The sequence below is a fragment of the Cicer arietinum genome, chromosome 1 (genome assembly GCF_000331145.2).
Source record: "Cicer arietinum cultivar CDC Frontier isolate Library 1 chromosome 1, Cicar.CDCFrontier_v2.0, whole genome shotgun sequence".
NCBI classification, from domain to species: Eukaryota; Viridiplantae; Streptophyta; class Magnoliopsida; order Fabales; family Fabaceae; genus Cicer; species Cicer arietinum.
Genome location: NC_021160.2, coordinates 49,400,738 through 49,421,616, shown reverse-complemented (window position 1 = coordinate 49,421,616; position 20,879 = coordinate 49,400,738). Strand labels below are relative to the sequence as shown.

The 20,879-nt window shown below is 26.4% G+C and overlaps 3 protein-coding genes across 3 annotated transcripts in view; 1 reads left to right on the top strand and 2 right to left on the bottom strand.

The window, feature by feature from the left end:
* Positions 1 to 672: 672 nt before the first annotated feature.
* LOC101509446 (uncharacterized) lies at positions 673 to 1,222 on the bottom strand. The gene has a single exon (XM_004487278.4). The coding sequence runs from the start codon at positions 1,059 to 1,061 to the stop codon at positions 789 to 791; it is 273 nt and encodes a 90-aa protein (XP_004487335.1). The 5' UTR covers positions 1,062 to 1,222; the 3' UTR covers positions 673 to 788.
* A 2,233-nt stretch (positions 1,223 to 3,455) lies between these two features.
* LOC101509772 (uncharacterized) lies at positions 3,456 to 3,980 on the bottom strand. Its single transcript, XM_004487279.4, has one exon. It carries the CDS (start codon positions 3,904 to 3,906, stop codon positions 3,637 to 3,639), a length of 270 nt encoding a protein of 89 aa, XP_004487336.1. The 5' UTR covers positions 3,907 to 3,980; the 3' UTR covers positions 3,456 to 3,636.
* A 13,815-nt stretch (positions 3,981 to 17,795) lies between these two features.
* LOC101510411 (protein THYLAKOID FORMATION1, chloroplastic-like) overlaps positions 17,796 to 20,879 on the top strand; it is an 8,616-nt gene continuing 5,532 nt past the window's right edge. The window contains exons 1-2 of the mRNA NM_001364940.1: positions 17,796 to 18,107; positions 19,335 to 19,602. Coding sequence (NP_001351869.1) covers positions 17,930 to 18,107; positions 19,335 to 19,602 — 446 coding nt within the window. The 5' untranslated portion in view covers positions 17,796 to 17,929. The remainder of the gene's footprint in view (positions 18,108 to 19,334; positions 19,603 to 20,879) is intronic.

Genomic DNA, 20,879 nt, shown 5'->3' with positions numbered 1-20,879 from the left:
TCATCCTGCTATATAAAAAACATTGCACAAACATTATACACTTGAAAGATTAAAATTAATTACAAGTTTACAACACATCATAAATGTCCTTTAATTTAGGACATATAGGACTATCATTTCAACCCGTTTAAAAATGTTCACATTACATTATTTGTATTGTTCATCGTTTAAAAAATTCAAATAATATACAGTGTCATTTTAAAAAATAAAATAAAATAATATACATAATACTGTGACTCAAGTATTTATCGTGTATTGTTTAGGGGTGTTCACGGATCTAATCGACCTATTCAACTCGATGACCCTTAACGATCCAACTTGTGATTAATCCGGTAAATTTATATTCGTGTATAATTATTTATCAAAAAAATAAGTCACTTGTAATTAACTTATACATTATCTAATAAATTTTTTATGAGTCCAATTTATTTATTTTACTTACTAATATTAAATTTTATCACTAGTCTAAGTAGCAGTCAATTTTATTGTTTTACGTTGCTAAGTTATGTTATATTTAATCATTGAAATTTATAATTCTATCTCAATAATTGTACCCATTAAAATTTAAAAAATTAATGAATCCTCGTACTACAACACTTGATCTTTGGCCTAAAAGTATCATATTTTGGTTACTGGGCCGGGTATGCAATTTTCAGTGATGGGAAACAAAGATTTGAAGAAGAAACTTTCTTCATTGAATTATTGCCATTTGGCATTACAGTTTTTGTACAAATAATTAATCTATTATCATTAAATATAATGTAAAAAAAAATTCATTTTGAATTTAATCAATTGGGACCCCAACAACTCAAGTACATGACAGTCCTCAAGGATTCCTCTGCTTGCTTGGCCATCTTTTCATCTTTTGATTTTCTTGAAACAACTTGTGAAGAGTAAGAAGGGAGAATCTTTGCTTGAGACAATGATCTAACATGGTTTTTAAGGTTGTGGTGAACTTGTCTTAAAGCATAGTTCCATCTACAAATACCTTGATCCTTCAAAGCTTCCACAGCTCCAATACTAGTAGCCACCATCCAAGCTTTACTTGTTGCACTATTCATGATTATGATATGACAATAACAAATTAAGACGTAGCTAGTGTTGTTTGGTTTGATAAATAAGAAAGTGAGGTTGATTGATGGAGAAAAAATGAGTGATGGTTGGTCTTATTTATATTGAAGAGTAGAATAAAATACTAGGAGCTAGCTAGATAATTGGAAACAGAATTGGTTTGGAGAAACCTGAGGCTATGTCTACCGGTTTTGGAAATAAATAAATGTAAAAAACAAAACAATGTTTGATACATTTGATCTAAACAACTTTGGACCACATAGTTTACTCTACTATGGACCACTTTGTCATTAGTCATTACCTTAGTAGATTGATATGTACATAATAAAATAAAATAAAATATTAGAGTATACCCATCCAACCCAGTTTAATGCTTCCATATCTTGAAACATGCCTCGATTTTTTGTTGGGTTTTTTGTTGTTATTAATTGAATATCCTTTGGATACAACCACTCTAGTCAAATAGAATGAAAAGGAGATAATTTTCTTCGTAAAGAGTTTTAAGTACTAGTGTATTCTCATCTTAAACTGAAAGATATTCTTATCTTAAAAAAAATGAAAGATATTCTTATCATCTAATATAAAATGCTCCTTTAAATATTTGCTCATTAATATTACTTTATTATTTTTTAGGAAGACTAAAACTGAAAAAATAGTGTTTAATTTTTCCTCTAATTTTTTAGAACATGAATTAGGAACAACAATTTCAAATATAATTGATGCTAAACTTAGTTTTCATAAAGAATATAAAAGTAATATTGATGGAACATTTTATATTAGATGATAAGAATATTTGGTGAAAAAAAAATCTATTACATTCTTTTTCCTCTAATTAAGAACAATGGCTTAAATTTCAAATTTTATTATCATTGAATTTCTGGTAGTACACATCACTATTATACTGTATCTATAATCTAAATTTTGAGAACTAGAACACTACATAAGAGGATTGGAAAGCTCCACCGGATTCAAATTTTTATGTGGCCCATGAATATATTCTCACCAACTATCATAGAAGCAAGTGGGGGTGGGTATATATTCTTTATGCCCTAGCTATGAAACTGACAACGAGACAGTTCTCCATGTGCTTTGTGATTGCATTTTCGCAAAAATAGGTATGAATTAGACTTGTTCCTCCAAATTTAATGATCCATTTTTTCTCTTTTAATTGCAGGGATAGAATATTTAATCATCTAAACATCAATTGGTGGCAGACAAGACAACTTTCATTATAATCTGTTGGCATTTGTGGAATTGACATCATAAATCAGCTTTTGAAGAAAGGTTCTAGTGGCCTACCAACCTTATCTATGTCATCCAAAACTTTGTTTGGACTATTGTAGAAAATACTCACACTCACCTACAAGAATATCCTTAGAATTAGGAAATTGATTACATTGAATGGAATAGGCCTCAAGATGGTTGGATGAAGTTTAATTGTGACATGATGTACAAGAAGCGTGATGACATTACAGGGTGTGACAAACTTTAGTGTGACTCATATGATAGATGAATCAAGGATTTTAGGCAAAAGATTAGAGTGTGTGATGCTCTTCATGTGGAGATGTGTGATATGTGTTTGTGACTTGTCACGGCGTAAGGGGAAAGTTATCTCACCCAATCATGGAAAGTGACTGTTAAGTGCTCATTAACATGCTCACGAATAAATGCAATTTCTAAGGACACATATCCAATAGTTTTTTTAAATGATTCGCACATTCAATTTACTTATACATATTGTGAAGGCTAAAATATATGCGAACTGATTGAGTAACTTTAACCTTATTTTTACTTCTTAGAATCTTGTTGTCTTAAGAGTATCTTCTACCGAGGGTAAACAATTCCTATTTGATGATATTTATGTGAATTGCATACCTATTAACGCAGGGCGGACCCACATGCAACTCAATGTGTGCACCAGCACCCTCCAATTTTAAATAATTAGAGCTATTTTTCTATATTACTTCTATTTTGACCACCCTGAAAAGTAAACTTTGCACCTTGCGACCAATGATATACCTTGTTGAACTCAACTTCTCTCATTTCTATAGCTGAACATCTGTCTTTTCAATTGCAGCATACCAACCAACTTCTCTCTATAATTTCACAATAACATTGCCATTGAATCAAAGAGAAATTAAGTGATCTCTATAAACGTAGATAACACTTTTACATATGTTGAGTAATCAAATATTTAACTCAAGGATAATTATAAAATATATCTATATATATATATATATTATAATAATTATATTTTTTATTGTTAAAAATTTTACACCCCTAAACCCAGGTCTTGAATCCGCCACTTTATGAACTTTTATACTCTTTTGCAACAATTTTATCTGTGATTAATACTAATGACATCTTATTAACATTTGGTGATATTTTAATTTGAACATCCTTAAATTTTATGGCGTTTAGATCAACACAGGACAAATTTATGAGAGAAATAATTTCTCAAGATTTGTTTATCATCATATACTAATAAATCCTCCTGTACACAAATTTCTATATACAAAATTTAACTCTTCATTGATACATTGAATTGAAAATATCATAATTTGCTTAGTTGGGACCCCAACAGCTCAAGTACATGACAGTTCTCAAAGACTCCTCTGATTGCTTGGCTTTCTTCTCATCCCTCAATTTGGTTGCAACAGATGATGAAGAAGAAAAGTTGTTGGCTTGAGACAAAGATCTGATGTTATGTTTAGCATGTTGTTGTGCTGATCTTATCACACTGTTCCATCTACATATTCCTTGATCCTTCAACGCCTCCACCACTCCAACACTTGTTGCCACACTCCATGTCCAAGCACGGCTTCTTGTACTCATTTTCTTGTTCTTGATATAAAATAAAAGGTAGTGTTGATTGAGAAAATGGTTTCAGGTTGTTGTTAATATATATAGTGTAGGATCATAGAAGAGGCATATATTAATGAAATACCAGAGGCTGTGTGGGGAAAAAAAGGCACATGGTTTTGGTATTATTGTGTTTTTGGACTTTACTTGTAATTGTTTGTAGGACCACACAAGTTGCATTTGTCCATTGCTCAGGTAAACGACAAAAATATAACATAATTGTTTGAGTGCTACTACATCTACATATATCCTTTTAAGTAACGCACACATTGTTTGTAGCCATTTGTTAACACAAGGAAAACCACTAGACCAAGATATATGTAATTTGCTGCACCGGAGATTTGGTACTTGGAACTATGCGAATATGTGTCTCAGAATTCAATTGGAATATATATCTGATCTCATTAATTTAATAGAGTAACAAATCGACATGTGATATGATGCTTATACAAATTCATTACATTAGTGAAATCAAGATTTGCTATTCTTAAAATATGGTGCAGTATAGTTTTTGAAAGTGTATCGGTAAGAGATAGTTCAACTGACATATATCATAATTGTCATGTTATATAAGTTCAAAATAAGGATTTTGCAATTGCGTGTGAGTTCTTTTACCATTTTATTTATAAAAAAAATAAAAAATTTAAAAGTATGATCTAGTGATATAATTAAGTTGACATGTTCAAAAAGTATTAATAGTAAAGTTCAAAATTCGGTCTTTAATAATAACAAATTATCTTTCTTTACAAGTTAATTAGTAATATTTGTCTTTAAAACAAAATTGGTACATTAAATCTAAATTATTAGATGAAAGTTACATGAACCAGATTCCAATCTTAATACACTAGATTCAACTTAGACACTTAGAACGTAAAGTCTCTTATTTTTATTTTTTTAATCTTCTATATAGCATTGTATTTTGTTTTTTGATATTTAAATCATCTATAACTGTTGTATGATACAACAACTATAAAGATAATTGAATTTAGAGAGAATCTAATGATCATTGCAGCTGTTGTAGCTTATAAAAGTTGTACGTGATATATTTTAGAAATTAGAATAACTTAAGTTTTTTCTAGGTTAAAAACAATGTAACATATTAAAACTACTCATACGTATAAATTTAGAAATATTAAAAATCAAATATTTTTAATTATTCAATATTTATAATTGACTAATAATATCCAAAATTATTTACATTAATAGAGTATATAAATTAAATTATTTTGAGAAAAATATGAATTTTTGTGAGAACTTCTCACAAATTTAGAGTTCTTCACTTAGAACAAACAGACCATCATAGTTCTTTTACCATAATAGTAAAATGAGAGACTGTATTTTTTATTAAAAAAAAGTTGAGCTGTAAAAGTTATTTCATTTATACGAGAAACTATTATCCTAAAAACTCATAATACATTACTTAAAAACTCTATAATAGCTTGTTGAGAAATTTGTTGGTTTTTGTTTTAGTTTATTATATTTAACATAAATTACAAAATAAGGAAGATAACATAAAGGAAATAAATAATCTCACTCAAATTCAAATTCACAGCACAAACTTTCTTATGATCAAATTAAGCTGGTAAATTTTTATTCAAACAAATTTACACTCACAACATCTAATCGATCATAATACATACACACATCAAGTTTGACAGTGTGTTTTATCTTGCGAGCCTTCAGCTCTCAAGTTTGATACAGAAATATATGGTTGAATATGACCGGTGGCACCATATTTTTCTTTGATGCTTGAATGATACCATTTTTTCTTTCCATTTATGGTTCTAAGAATTGGGACCCCAAATACTCAAGAACATAACGGTTCTTAGAGACTCCTCTGCTTTTCTGTTCTTTTCATCACTCAATTTTTTTGAAATTGAAGAAGAAGAAGTTATAGGCAACTTCTTGGCTTGAGCTAAGGATTTTATTTGGTTGGTGGCACGTTGTGCTATTGATCTCATGGTGTTGTTGTTCAATCTGCAATACCCTTGATCCTTCAATGTCTCCACAAGTCCAACACTTGTTGCAGCAACCAAAGCTCCTCTTGTTGCACACATATTTGAAAGTCACTAGAATTTCACTGTATAATTATGATATATCAATAGTTTGAGTGGCTACTTATATAGATAGATTTTAATTTGTTATTAATTATAACAATACAAGTGGTTTGGACTATGTGGATATAAGGCAGAGCAGTATTAATTTCAATTATGTTTTGGAGATGTATCTCTATGCACGTGGTTTTGCAATAAGCCCATAATATAGCTAAATTGGACCCGTAGTTTGGGAGTGATACCATTAGTTTATTTAAATGTATTATGTATAGACATAAATGATGATGAGGTGGGGGCATATATAGGCAAGACGGCCGGCCACCTTAAGTTTAGTGTTACTTTAAATTTTAAGGAAATTAAAAGGATTGAGAAGGGAAATTAAATGTAAATAAATTTAAAAATGAAGAGATAAAAATTGCGGAAAATAAAATAGGAATTTAAAATTGTAGATTTCATAAAATAGAGATATTTTAGTCTAAATACAAATAATATAGTCTTTAAATTTTATTTCATCTGACAAATATCGATATTGTTAGGTTCAACGTTTTATACGGGTTCAAATCTAAGACCTTAACATTTCCATTTGTATGAGTTAGTACGAATTAACCGACTAGTAAAACCCAAAATATATTAGATTTATAGTTCAAATTTTGAGTTTGATTGAAGGTTAAATAAATTTTTAGTTCATATAAAATTTCAATATTTCATTTTTAGTCCATAAAAAATATTCTTAATTTTTTAGTGCTTAAAATTTTTTTAGAGACTAAAATTAAAAAAAATGATAGACTAAAAGTAAAATGTTAATATTTTATAGGACTTAACCCTTTAATTTATAAGAGGATTTTTTTCATGTGTGCATGCATAATTTGGGCCCATGACATGCTTCGGGTAGTCCACGTTAGTAAAATGTTTGTTTAAATTTAAATTTAAATTTAAATTTAAATCTACCACTATTAATTATTAAGTATAAAAATTAGTATTTTGTTATATTTTACTATTAATTATATATACATGCACATGCTAAATTTGTTTATTAAACTTTATTTTCATATTAACAATTTAATATTTATTAAGTTTATTTTTTATACAACTATATATATGTGCACCTATTAAATCTTTAATAAAAAATAATTAAACATATTGCCATTGATATTTGAATAGTAACTTTATTTTTTATTTCCTTTTTAACATTAATTCTAAATTATTTGTATCACAATTTTAAAATTACTTATGTTAATTAAAACATGTATTTAGGTTCCATTTTTTGTTTTGATGTAACCTTATGTAGTAAAAATTTAAATAATGGGAAATAATGCTTCTTTTTTTCAATTTTGATAAAATAATTGTAATTAAAAAAATAAATGTGGACCGGTTTGAAAAGTCTGTAGATGCCAATTTTGTAATCTATAATACGTGCTTTTTAGCCCAGACCAAAAATATTTCCACTTGATTGAATCACTTTGATGCGAGTTGGATAATTCATTTTAACGCCGCCATGTGTTATAGTTTTCCAAAACACCACTCATTTAAGGAAGAAAATAGGGTGAATATGATTCTATCAATAAAAGAAAAAATATTATTTTTATTAGATTATTCTTATTAAATATTAATGTATTATTATTTTTAATAAAAAATATTATATTAAAAATAATATAAATAATATTAACTTAAAGGTATAATTAAAAAAAATATTAATAATTAAAATAATCAATTATTTTAAAATAGTTTATTTTTTTATAAATAATTTAATTATTTTAAGACGGAGGAAGTATTAATTAAACTTTAAGTTATACTTATTTGTTTTTGACAAGAATTTATCAATAATATGATCCACCTAGCAGCTCGCTTTACTAACAAATTCGGAAGAGGGAGAGTTATAGTAAAATTGAAGTGATAAGATTGCATAGTGGACAGTTGGTTGTGGTCCTGTGGAGCATTACATTCTTTAAATTGGCAAGACTGAATATTTTTTTTAAAGTTTATTTAATTAATTTTTTTCATTATAATAACTTTGTGTTATAATAAAAAGTTTCGAGGTGAGTTTAAATATATTTATTATTATTATATTAAATTATACATTTTGTATTTAATCATAAATTTGTTAATTTTTTCTATAATTTAAATATATTAATATATTTTACATTTTAATATTTTTAAATGTATTATTATAAAATAAAATATTATATCATATATAAAGTTATACGTGTTAATTTAATATTATTAAGTTATTAGTTTATATATCTATTTATGAAAGTCTACACTATTTAAGTTGCAACACAAATTTTGAAGATAAATTTTTAAATAGATTTTATAAGACTTTTAAAAGGTCAAGTGTTATGTCTTAAATATTAACGTATAACATGTAATAGTTAGACTTAGATTTAACATTTTTAAAGAACTCAAAATTTATGTTTAGTAAAGTGTAGTTTAGCTCAAGTGATTCTTACTCTATTTGAATTATCTGAATTGGACATGAATACCATCCACATCTATCTTAAATTTTAAAATGAATTTTTAATTTAAAAAACTATTCATCATTGAAATAATAATTCATTTCCTTTTTTTTTTACGAAAAATAACTTCTTCCTCAAATTTCTTTAATAACCTTTTTTTTTTCTTCTTAAAAAGAATATTAACAGCCAAATACTTTTTGACGGTCTTGAGCTTGCCCTATTTTCATTCACTTTTAAGACTTATTTACCAATTAGTTTATTTCATTATAAAAACATTAAAATTTACATAGATATTCTCGTATTGAGATGATATTGCACATGAATAAAAAAAGAATTTGTTGATTTGTTCAAAAAAAGAACTTTGTTGATATTAAAATAAATTTTTCAAAAAAAAAAAAATTTGAACTTATAGTACTGTAAAATATTACAAATACTATGTACTTAACTGATGTGTATTTTATTTTAATGAATGTTAAAATTCATTTTCTCCTTTGATTGATAATATCTATCCATTTAAATCCAAATATGTAATCATAATGATTATAATCGTTTATTTTTTGACTGATGTTTATCATCTTATTTAAAATTAAATTATTACATTCTTTTTTTTTTTACTCAAATTATTATTGCATTCTTATCATCTAAATTATGTGTATATATGTGTTTATAGTTTATATACACACAAATCGTAAGTTTCGTGAATCGACATGTTTATCCATTACATAAATTGTTTACCTTAACCACAAATATAACTAAAAAGTCACTTTATTTTTAGTCCAATGAATCTTATTTGCTTGTACCTTGTTTAAATAGAATTATATATTTCCATACACAAAAATGAAGTTCTTCACAAACAAATACACTTTTCCATATTGAAATCCCTTCATTTATGAGAGTAACAATAGAAAGACAATTTTAGATTTAAGCTAGCCATGAAAGAGCAGGCCTCAAGGGGCATCATCATGCCTTTTGATCAAAAGTGGGGAATGCAACAAATGCCTTCATTTGTTGGGGACCCAAATAGATGATAGATTTTATATTTCTATGTACATGTATGTAGTTTGTGTCTTTTTTTTCTTTTTGCAAAAAAAAACTAATAAATAAGAGTTATGTTAGTATCTAGAGTTTAATTTTTGTTTTGTTTACTTAGGACAATAATAGTTTGTGCAGTGAAAGAATTAATTTGATAAATAATTAAAAAATCTTACATTTCGTATTTCGAATTAATCATTTAAATTCTTAAACGAAAGTTGTTGTTTATATATTATAATATAATTTTATTTGATTTGATCATCTGTTTTCAATCATACACGGGGTACTTAATTTATATAAAAATCTAGAACTACATTTTCATGTTTATTTTGAAGTTTATGCAAAATCATAATTATTCATTGTAATTTTATTAATTTTATGGTTAAACTAAATATTTATTAAGAGAGAGATTTCTCCATGTATATCATGCTGAATCAATTACGAACACACCATATATTAACATTTTCTAATAATCTAATTCGGGTGGATATTTATTTATGGGCAGAGCTCTATTTATGATTTACAAAACTGACAATCAGAAAATATCACAAATGAAAAAGTCTATAATTTTGAAGAGGTGGGTCACGGTTGCAAGAAATTACAAATTAAAGATGCTTGACAAAAACATTTTAAATAATGACAAGATTGAATAATTGTCACTTGACAGAGTCGATAAACTATCATAATAATAATCATTAATTGTCTAGAAGAATACTACTATATATGAAAGTTATAATACGACAATTGCTACTCACATCTTTATATTCTGCATACCATACTCTCTCTACATTTGTTTCAAAATATACTTCAGTCTTCTAAAAACAATCCAATAACTCTCCATACTTATTTGTTCATTTCTTCATAAACTGATTTTCTCAACACTTTTTTTGGTATTTTAAAAAGAAATTTAATTATGGTGACAAAATTTCAAAATACAAATTTCTTTTGGTGGTGAAAATAATTTAAAAATAAAATAATCTGAATATCCATTTTTGAAATACAAAATTTATGTTTCATAATTTAATTTATGGAAAGTATAAAAAAGGACTGTTTGGGTAATAAGTTTTGAATAGTTGTATTTTGTGCAGCTTTTTTACAACGGAGGCTGTGTTGACAAAAACAAATAAAAGAATGGAGGTTGTGGTTTGTAAATTGAAGGTGGTGTAAGTAGAAATAAATAACCATTAAAATTATCTTAATTTTTTTCCTAGCCCATAATGACCAACAAAACTGTTAACATACCTCAAGAATGATTGGTCCAAAAGAACTTGTACTCAAGATGTACAAGTTTTCCTTTTATTAAATATCTTTTATTAAATATATAGGTATAATTGTTGAGATTAATCTCTTGGGAATCACTTTAGTTTATGATCAATTTATAAATCATTATGTATTGTTTTGGATAAAGAAGAGATGGAAATGCTTTAACACAAATACCAAAGAACTAGTCTAAGTGTATTTTTGGTATTACGGTTGATTTACGAGAATGATAATGAGCTATTTTAATTTTATAAAATTACAACTTGTAGTTTTTATAAAATTATATTTATTGAGTGTGATTCTACAAAATAACAAAAAACGACTAAGTCATTTCATTTCACTATATTCGTTATTATAGAATACACAACTATATATAGTCCTCTCATGCACAACTATATATATAGTCATCTCACCATATAAAACCTAGCATAACATAATTCAATCTCATATAAAAGCACTTCAACATTCACATCAAAGTAAAATAGGTGTTAGTTTATTAAATATAACTCTTACATAGTTATAAAGAGTTTTTAGACTGTCTGTCAATCACAATCGTTAGATCATTAAAAATATTTGACTTTTATCATTGTTACTTCTAAAGTCATATTTATGAATGATTATGATGTGCCGACAATATAAAACTTTTTACGTGTTAAAGCTGAGAATTAAACTCTAGTTTATAGTTTATTATGTTTTCCTTAATATTTACATAGCTCTATAAACGTTCAGCTGGTGCATATCTTTACAAAATTCACTACTCCTACATAGCAAGTATAATATATAGTACAGTATAATTAAAAAGCAGTAGCTATGATATATAATTTAAGCTGCACCTTTAGTTAGGACCCCAGCAACTCAAGTACATGACAGTTCTAAGTGATTCCTCTGCTTTTTTAAACCTATTAGCAGCATCAACATTGTTGTTACTGGTAGCAGCTTGATGAAACACATTTTCAGAAACACAGTTATTTGATTTGGAGGGACAGTGTTGTACTCTTGAGGAACCTTTGTGAGAATTAATGAAGTTATTTCTTTGTGATCCATCTTTGATTCCCTCCATGTTTGGAACCACTTGAAAAATATCTCAGATCATATCAAATTCCTTTAAATCGTCTCTAATTTCACAATTATGTTTAACTCACTCTTAAATTTCTAGTGAAGAGTGCTAGATACAGTTAGATTTGGGACAAGAAAGATTAAAGAAAACAACTTGGTATAAAGAACATAAAAGAGAAAAACTCTCAAGTCTCAACTGCTCAGGCATTTAAAGAGGTTGCCTAGCTTATTTTATATACATACAAAATTTAAATTATACGGCTCATTATTTAGATGATATACTTTAGACAAACAAATTATTAAAAAAAAGTGTTTAATTTTAATAAGTTGTAAGTGCCCAAGTTGGCATCTTAGTTTAAATTTTAAAAATAAACATCATCATGATTTTTAGTGATGCATAGGTTATAGTGTAGCATATTGTTGAATAATATATAATATCATTTTAAAATTAAATTATATATAAACTGTGAAAATACTAATTCATCATAAATATATAAACTTAAAGTTAAATTAAATTTAAAATTGTTAAAGAGATATAAAGTTGATTTGATTATTGAGACTATGAACAAGATATTGAAGGAATAAAGATGCTCTAAATCTAATCTTCACTTTCACTAAAGTATTACAAATATTAATTATTAATATTAATCATTAAAAAGAAAATCCTAACATAAAAAACTAAGCTATATATGTAGGTTAAATTAGAAACTTACCTCCGTATTTGAATTTTTTTTTAATTATTTAACTTATTAGTTTACGCGCACTAAAATGAGTGAGAATAAATTAATAAATTCCTAAATGATTTATTAGCTTGCATCCCGTTGATTTTTCAATCGCTGCAAATTACCAAAATACACTATAGTGTATTTCATAAATAAGTGAATATAAATTAACAACCCCGATATTATATACATATTACAAAATTAAAATCATTCAGAAAATGATAAACTATAATATTCGAAAAATAAAATTGATATATTATTAGTACAAAACATATTTTATGCCATCAATCATTTATATATTATTTTATTATGAATTTTAATATGGTTAGAATTAAAGTAACATGTCAATATTTTTCAGTTACGTGTAGTTTATTAAATATTTTTTTAACCACATCAAAAATAACAAATTTGCATATTATTTATTATCGAGAAATAAATAATTTAGAGCATGTTTGATTAATTTTTCAAAAAATAATTTTCTATTTTGAGAAATAGACAAACAATTTTATTATTTTAAAATATTTCATCATAAAATATAAAAAATTAAATTCAACTCATATCTCTCAAATTAAACCAAAATATTATTGGGTGAAATATTTTTGTATTTAGACTAATGTACAATGTAACGAAGCATATATAGATAGCATTGATCTCTCATTTAATAAAACTATTTTACTCAAAAATATTTATTTTTTGGTCAAAATTTTTTTGAAAATATTTCTCATAAATAATTTAAAATGGAAGGAGTAGTTGTTATTTTGTTGTGATAGTAGTTTGTTAGAGTTGAAAAGTAAGTAAAAAAACAAAAAGTTGTCGTTAGTGTTGTTTGAGAATTGATATAGACCTTGAGCACGCGGTCCAACACGCTCTGAGTGTTGATAATATGCCCCTTTCCTTTCCTATCACTCAAATGCAACTTTGCTCTTATCCATTCCCAACCATGCCAGCTACCTATTACAGTACAAACAATACTACTCTCTTCCATTTTTTTATTTTAAATTAAATAATAAAGAAACTCGTGTATAAAGAAATTTTTGTACTATTTAAAAAAAAAACTAATTAAGAGATTTTATATTAAAATTTATATATTAAAATACTTTTTTATGTATCTCTGTTTTGCTATTATTTAAAAGATAATTTTTTCTACAGTAAAAAATCGCATATAACAAAATAGTTAAAAAAATAAAAAATAAAAATTTATAGATGATTGCAGCAAGTTGGAGATGCGACGTCCTAAAAATAAAATAAAAATAGTATATTTTAGTATATAAATTTCTATACAAGATATATTAATTAATATTTTTTTAAAAAAAAAAAATATATATATATAATCGACATATAAATGTTCAATATTGAATATTATATTTAAATTTAAAACATAACATTTAATTATTAATTTAAATAATTAGTTACCGTGTTCATATTTTACTTACCTCAAGCTCCATTCCATTTCACATATTAGTTAATCCAAAATAACTGGTGTCTAAGTTTTTTATATTGATTAAAAAATAATTTGTAAATGGATAAATTTTATGAATTTGTCATCATTAATTATTGGTTTTAACAAATTTAATAAATATCATCCAAGAAACAATTATAAAAATACATGTTAAGTGAAATATGATCCATAAAATTTTTTTTTATCTAAAAATTATTCATAGATATTAATTTGCTAATAAAATATTAATTTTTTATAAAAAAAACCAAAATAATTAATTAAAAACCAAAATACGACGAGCACGTTGAATTAGCCAACACGATATACTCATCAATATAATTTAATTGGTAGATCCAAGAATATTGATATACATGATATATTAGTTTAAATTCAATATTATTTCACTATATTTAAAGTGTGTGATTCTTAGTACTAAATCACTTGATCTAAAAAATATAATCCACAAAAAGAAAAAAACGATTACATTCAATGCGCTGGCCCAAGAGGACCGCAAATAGTATTAATTTTTTAAATCTTAATAGAAATTTAACTCACTATTTAATACTAACAAAACTAATCGATCAATGTATTTAATATTTATTATTATGTCATTTAATATTGTAAAAATTAATTAAACTTAATGACTTCTAATTTTTATTGTTATTAATTTATATATGAAATATTTTATTTCAAATTTTATTTTATATTTTTAAATTTGTTGGACCGACCTCTCATATACAAGGGAGTAGTAAGAATATATTTATCATATATTAAAATAGTTCCACAAGTCATTATATTGTTAATTTTGTCACATACCTATTTTTGTCAATCCCAAGTCAATTATATGCTTATGTGTCACTCTTATTTTCAAGGTAAAGAAGTTTTATTTGTAGTTCTACTATATGTTTACACATCTATTCAACATGCTTTCACTTTTAATTTTATATTTGACTCACATTAATATTAATAATACCAATTTATTTAGCAAGTGATGACTATATTCTTCAACACTTGCTTGAAATTATGTTTTAAGATTTGAAAAATAGTATTATTCGCATTCTTCTCCGGAGACATTCATCATCCATCCTTCCACCGCTATCAAAAGTGATTAGAATAAATGATTTTTCTTATTAAATATATAATTTCTTATTTGTTTATTATGTCTTTTCTTTTCTTTTTTTCTTTACATTTTCCTTTATCTAGATTGAAACATAAATTGACACGTGGAGATCGAAAAGTTTGTGTTTTTAGTTTTAAAATTAAGAACAATATAACTTAAAATATGAACATTCAATCTTCAAAATTGTATGACTAAGAATTAAATTGAGATTAGTAGTTTGCATATGGTGTAACTCATGTAAAATGATAAATAATTTTTCATACTAACAACTATCATATAATCATATTAAAAGACATTATTTTTAAATTTAATATTGTAACTAACTTATTATTATGTGTGAAGTAGTTGATTCTCCAAGAGTGTTTATATGAAGTAATTAAATATTCTAAAAAATTAAAAGTTTTAAGCAATTTAAAATACCTCAATTGCATTTTTTTATTAATAAATTTTGTTGTTTGGATAGAACAATTATTTATTTAAACTTTGATCATGTTTATAAATTTACAAAGTGTTGGAGCAAAAATTAAAAATTTAAAAAGGCGATTTTTTTATAAAATTTATAAGGATAAATTTGATATTCACATTGTATAAAGTATAAAAGGAATTTCAAATTTTTACCTTTAAGGTAGTACTTGAACTTCTCCAAATTTAACGTTGACAAAATAATTCATAAAATTTGAGTTACGCTCTAAAAATACATTATTTCAAAACATTCATTCATCTAAACACACTCTAAAAGCATTTTTTATATACTTAATTTTCAAATTTTTTATATATAAAATTTATAAAATTATATATTTATCTACAAACAATCGCGTAACGTGCGCATCTAAATCAAGTTAATCATGAATCTCACATATCATTATAAAATAATGAGATATTGTTTTTGACACAATAACGAGAGATTGTTATAATAAAGTAAGCTGTGATAGGTGATTGCCAACAAGATTCTTTATCCCTAATCTACATCTAAGATGAAGATAAATAATAATGTAAGACCAAATAGGATGTTCGTCGAATCTCAATATTATCTTTTGAATTATTTTAGCCTTTTTATATAAATTGTACTAACTTAATTACAAAAGTAATTAATTATATATAAATTAAGAATAGTGCTTGTCATCTTTTAATTTTTTTATTCATTCAAAATATTTATTTTATTTTCTAAACTATTCATTCTTTTTATTAATTTTGTATGAGAACTTGTTAACTAGATTAAAACTAATTAATTTTCTTTATATTTTTCATCAAATATGACAATTTTTACTTATATTTGAATTTAGAGGTAGTACCCAAATAAGTTACAATCATAAATAAATTGTAATTTTTTTTTACTTGTATTTGAGTCTAGAGGTAGTACCCAAAGAAGTTACAACCATGAATAAGTTGTAAAATTAGTTAAACATGATTCTGAGTGAAAATTAATAGTGTAAAATAATTAAGAATTTAATGTGTACAATAAATTAATAGTGTAAAATTATTAAGAATTTAATGTGTATATTTAGACCGCATAAAGTATATTATAATATTAATAAGAATTCAATTTGTATATTTAAAAAATGTAAAATAATTTTACACATTACACTTATAGTGCACATAACATTAATAATTTAGAAAGTGAAATTGAATTTTTTTTGAACGTAATAATTATATATGTGAGTATTAGATATGAGATTCACCTTTAATTTAAAATGACAATTCTACCTAAGTAGATAATATGTACATAATACTAATGTACTTCCTCAAAATATAGATGTACAAATATTTTGCTTCATCAACATTCAAAAAACCCCTCTTCAACAACATTTCAAAAAATATCTTAATTGATTACTGATTTTTTTTTTTTATTATTATGACCTAAGTAAAAGTTGGAATTCAATATAATTTTTTTTTCTCGATAAATAATTCATGAGAAAGTTAGGATAAGAAAATATTAAATATGAAAAAGAAAAACAAACATCAATTTCAAGGAGCAAAAATAAAATAACAAATGTAAATTACATCAATTTTCTAAAAGAAATAGTTAAATATTTTAGTCCAAAGAAAGAAAAAAGATGCAGATTACTAATTTACACTTTTACAGAAGCCATTGTAAATTAACAATCCATTATATATAAGCGGATACAAACTCATATATTTTTTTATACAAATTCAGAAATCTACAAAAATTACATTAAATTGTGTTTTTCTTTTAAGAAATAAAAATGAATTTATATTAAAATAAATAATTTTTATATTGTCAATCAACTACAACCCGTTAAATTATTAATAATATTTAACTTTTATTTTAATATTTATAAAGTCACTCAAATGTCTATGATTTTCCAACTATATAAATTTTTTACATCCACCGTGTATAAAAATTAAACTCATTAAAAATTTACGTGAATTAGAACTAGTTTAAAAAATATCAAAACTCAAACACTGTTCTATAAATATATACTTATATATTACTCCACCATTTAAATATCCACATTTCTTTATTTTTTATTTATAAATCATATAATTACTATTAAAAACTAGTCGTCGACATTCATTTATTAGATGTGCCATGGCATTCTATCCACATTTCCCTTTAATTGTCGGCAATTAATGTTTTGAAATTTCAAAACATTTGACATTGGTATGACTCTCTAATATTTTTTGGGAAAAAAAACGATGTTCTTAGGCTAGAAATTCAGTGTTACTTCGAAATGTCAACGTGTCTTTATGTTAGCGGCTTCTTAGGATAAGCTTTTATTTGTTCTTTTTCTTGTTTTGTTTCCAACACAATGCAAGTGACCTCTGAATTTTGTCCTTCCATGACGGGTATTTTCTGAGTCTAAATCTCTCTAATTTTGTTCTTTTTCCATTTTCTAGCTATGGCAGCTCTCACTTCTTTGTCATTCTCAACCTTAACTCAATGCTCAAAGAGAAAATCAACTATGACATCCACTCTTGGAATTCGGACACATTTCTCTTACCATCATAATTATGTTGGTGTTCGACCTTTCAATTCTACATCTAAAATGGTTATTCAATGCATGTCTTCTGTCACAGGTTTGTGCCTTTTTTTGCTTTCATGTTGTTGAATTTTCTCACGCCCCTATTCATTTTACAATTTTTTTTTTTTTGAGGCAATTAAGACTAATAGAGATTTATCTAAATTTCAAGCATGGTTAGAGTTTTTTTGTCAAAGACCTCAAAATTTGTATACACTGCCCTGAAATATATATGACATTTGGTTTATTAAGGAAAAATTCCTTCAAACTACTTAGTGTGGGTTACTTTCTTTTAGTTTACATTTGCTGTTTGCATGCATGATTAGGCATTAAGCTGATTAGATCATATATACTCTTTTGGTAGATTTTTTTTACATATGTTTTTGGTTAACTTAGGGCGTATTCTAGATGTATCTAGTTGATAGATGGTTTACTATGAGTTAGTACTTCAAATTGAGTAAATGAGCATTTTTCATTATTGAAATCGTAAGGATAGGTCAATTTAATCACTCAAATTTGCAATATATTAATTTAATCCCTTAAATTAAAGAATATCAGTAATTTAGTTATTTCGAATTTAACATCACAATTTTAAAAGTTTTATGTTTGTCTTGATGAAGTAAGAGACTATTGAAGTCAAATATGCATTTTTGTATTGATTTTGATGAATGTTTATCAAAGGGATACTTTGATAGAGGAATACATTGATTCATGTTGTTGAGTTTAAATAAAAGATTTGCTTCTATTTTGTAAATTTGAGAGACTAAATTATTAGATTTTTACAATTTCGAGAACTGAAATGTTGATTTACTCGCTTAAAATTATTTAAAACTCTAACGACATCTGACGAAGATTGCCCCTCAAAAGTAAAAGCTCACGATCCACTTCATCTTGACGTCTAAGTTTGTGAATTTATCAATATCAGTTTGACATAAACAAAGAAAAACAACTGTGAATTAAGTTTTGAGATATACATTTTTTTTTTCAAACAAACATAGACTAAATCACCCTCCTAGCGGTGAGGATGAGGAAGCCCTTAAACTTCTCCTTCTAGAAGGCATGTCTATCTACTATCGTAATTGTGAACACCTATCAACGTGGTCCACCGGACACCATAGAATTTGACTAACTTAGGTTTGAGTGTACGACATGGCGTGAAAAGTTTTATATTGAGTTTGTGATAATCTTTCTAACACCTACTGCCAAAAAGGGAAGAATAAATAAATAAAAGAAGAAAATGAATATTATTATCAATATTTGATCATGCTTTATCTAATTAATGTAGATATTCCCAGTGTCTCTGAGACAAAGTTAAGTTTCCTAAAGGCATATAAACGACCAATCCCTAGTATCTATAACAATGTGCTGCAGGAGCTCATTGTCCAGCATCATTTAATGAGATACAAGACATCATACCGTTATGATCCTGTATTTGCTCTTGGTTTTGTCACAATTTATGACAAACTCATGGAAGGTTATCCTAGTGATGAGGACAGAGATGCCATCTTCAAAGCTTATATTAATGCATTGAAGGAAGATCCACAACAATACAGGTTACATGATTCATTTCCCTTTGTTATCCTTTATCCAAAACTTTGACTCAATGATGGAAAATAATAATAACTAATAATAGCTACAATGTAAGTCAATGTTGACTATGTTCACTAGAATCTAAGTTATCATGTGTCGGGTGTGGTTCATAGTGATAAGTGGGCAAGTCGTTCAAGCGGGAGCGACTAGGTGTGTGTGGGGCAAATCCCCCTGCATATACGGTTTAAGGGTAATATTGTAAACTCGACTACAATATTTAATCACAAATTATACACTATTAAACCTTACGTTTTAAATTAAAAGCAAAATATTGTAGTTGCTCTGCAGTCAAAGACTTAAACACAATTGATCGAACTGTGTGATCAAACTGTCACAATTTAGGGTTTGATGCCCTTTTTGCTTTGATATTTCTCCGTATAAATAATCGTTACAACATTTATATCTAATAATTACAAATTAAGAGAATCAAATCAAATCCTGATTTGTCTAACTAATTTTAGGAAAACTGATAAATATAATTATAAATTATTATTTATTTCCTGATTCACATCCCCCCTCAAATTGATGCGGCTGGTCAAGAAGCATCAATTTGCTAACTAGAAACTGATGGCGCGGGCGAGGAACAGCTTTGGTAAGAATGTCTGCAACTTGAAACTGAGTATTGATGTGAGGGATGGATATAATCTGATTATCATAGGCCTCACGGATAGAGTGACAATCTACTTCAATATGTTTGGTGCGCTCATGAAAAACAGGATTTGCAACAATTTGAATAGCACTTGTATTGTCGGCATAGAGAGACGTCGGCTCTGTTTGAGGGAATCCAAGTTCAACCAAAAGACCACGAAGCCAAATTATCTCAGAACAAGCAGTAGACATAGCACAATACTCTGATTCTGTAGAGGATTTAGAGACTCTTACTTGTTTCTTACTTTTCCATGATATCAGTGAAGAACCGAGAAACATGCACCAACCGGTGACTGATCGCCGAGTGTCGGGACACCCTGCCCAATCAGCATCACTATAGGCAATCAATTTGGGAATTGTGCCAATGGGAAAGAAGAGACCTCGTTGAGAGGTACCTAGCAAATAGCGAATTATGCGACGAACTGCTGCCAAGTGAAGGTGGCGAGGAGAGTGCATGAACTGACTTACTTGTTGAACAGCAAATGATATGTCAGGACGAGTAATTGTCAAATAATTAAGACTACCCACAAGTTGTCGATACAATAAGGGATCCGACAATAGATCACCCTCATCGCGGTGATATTTCACATTA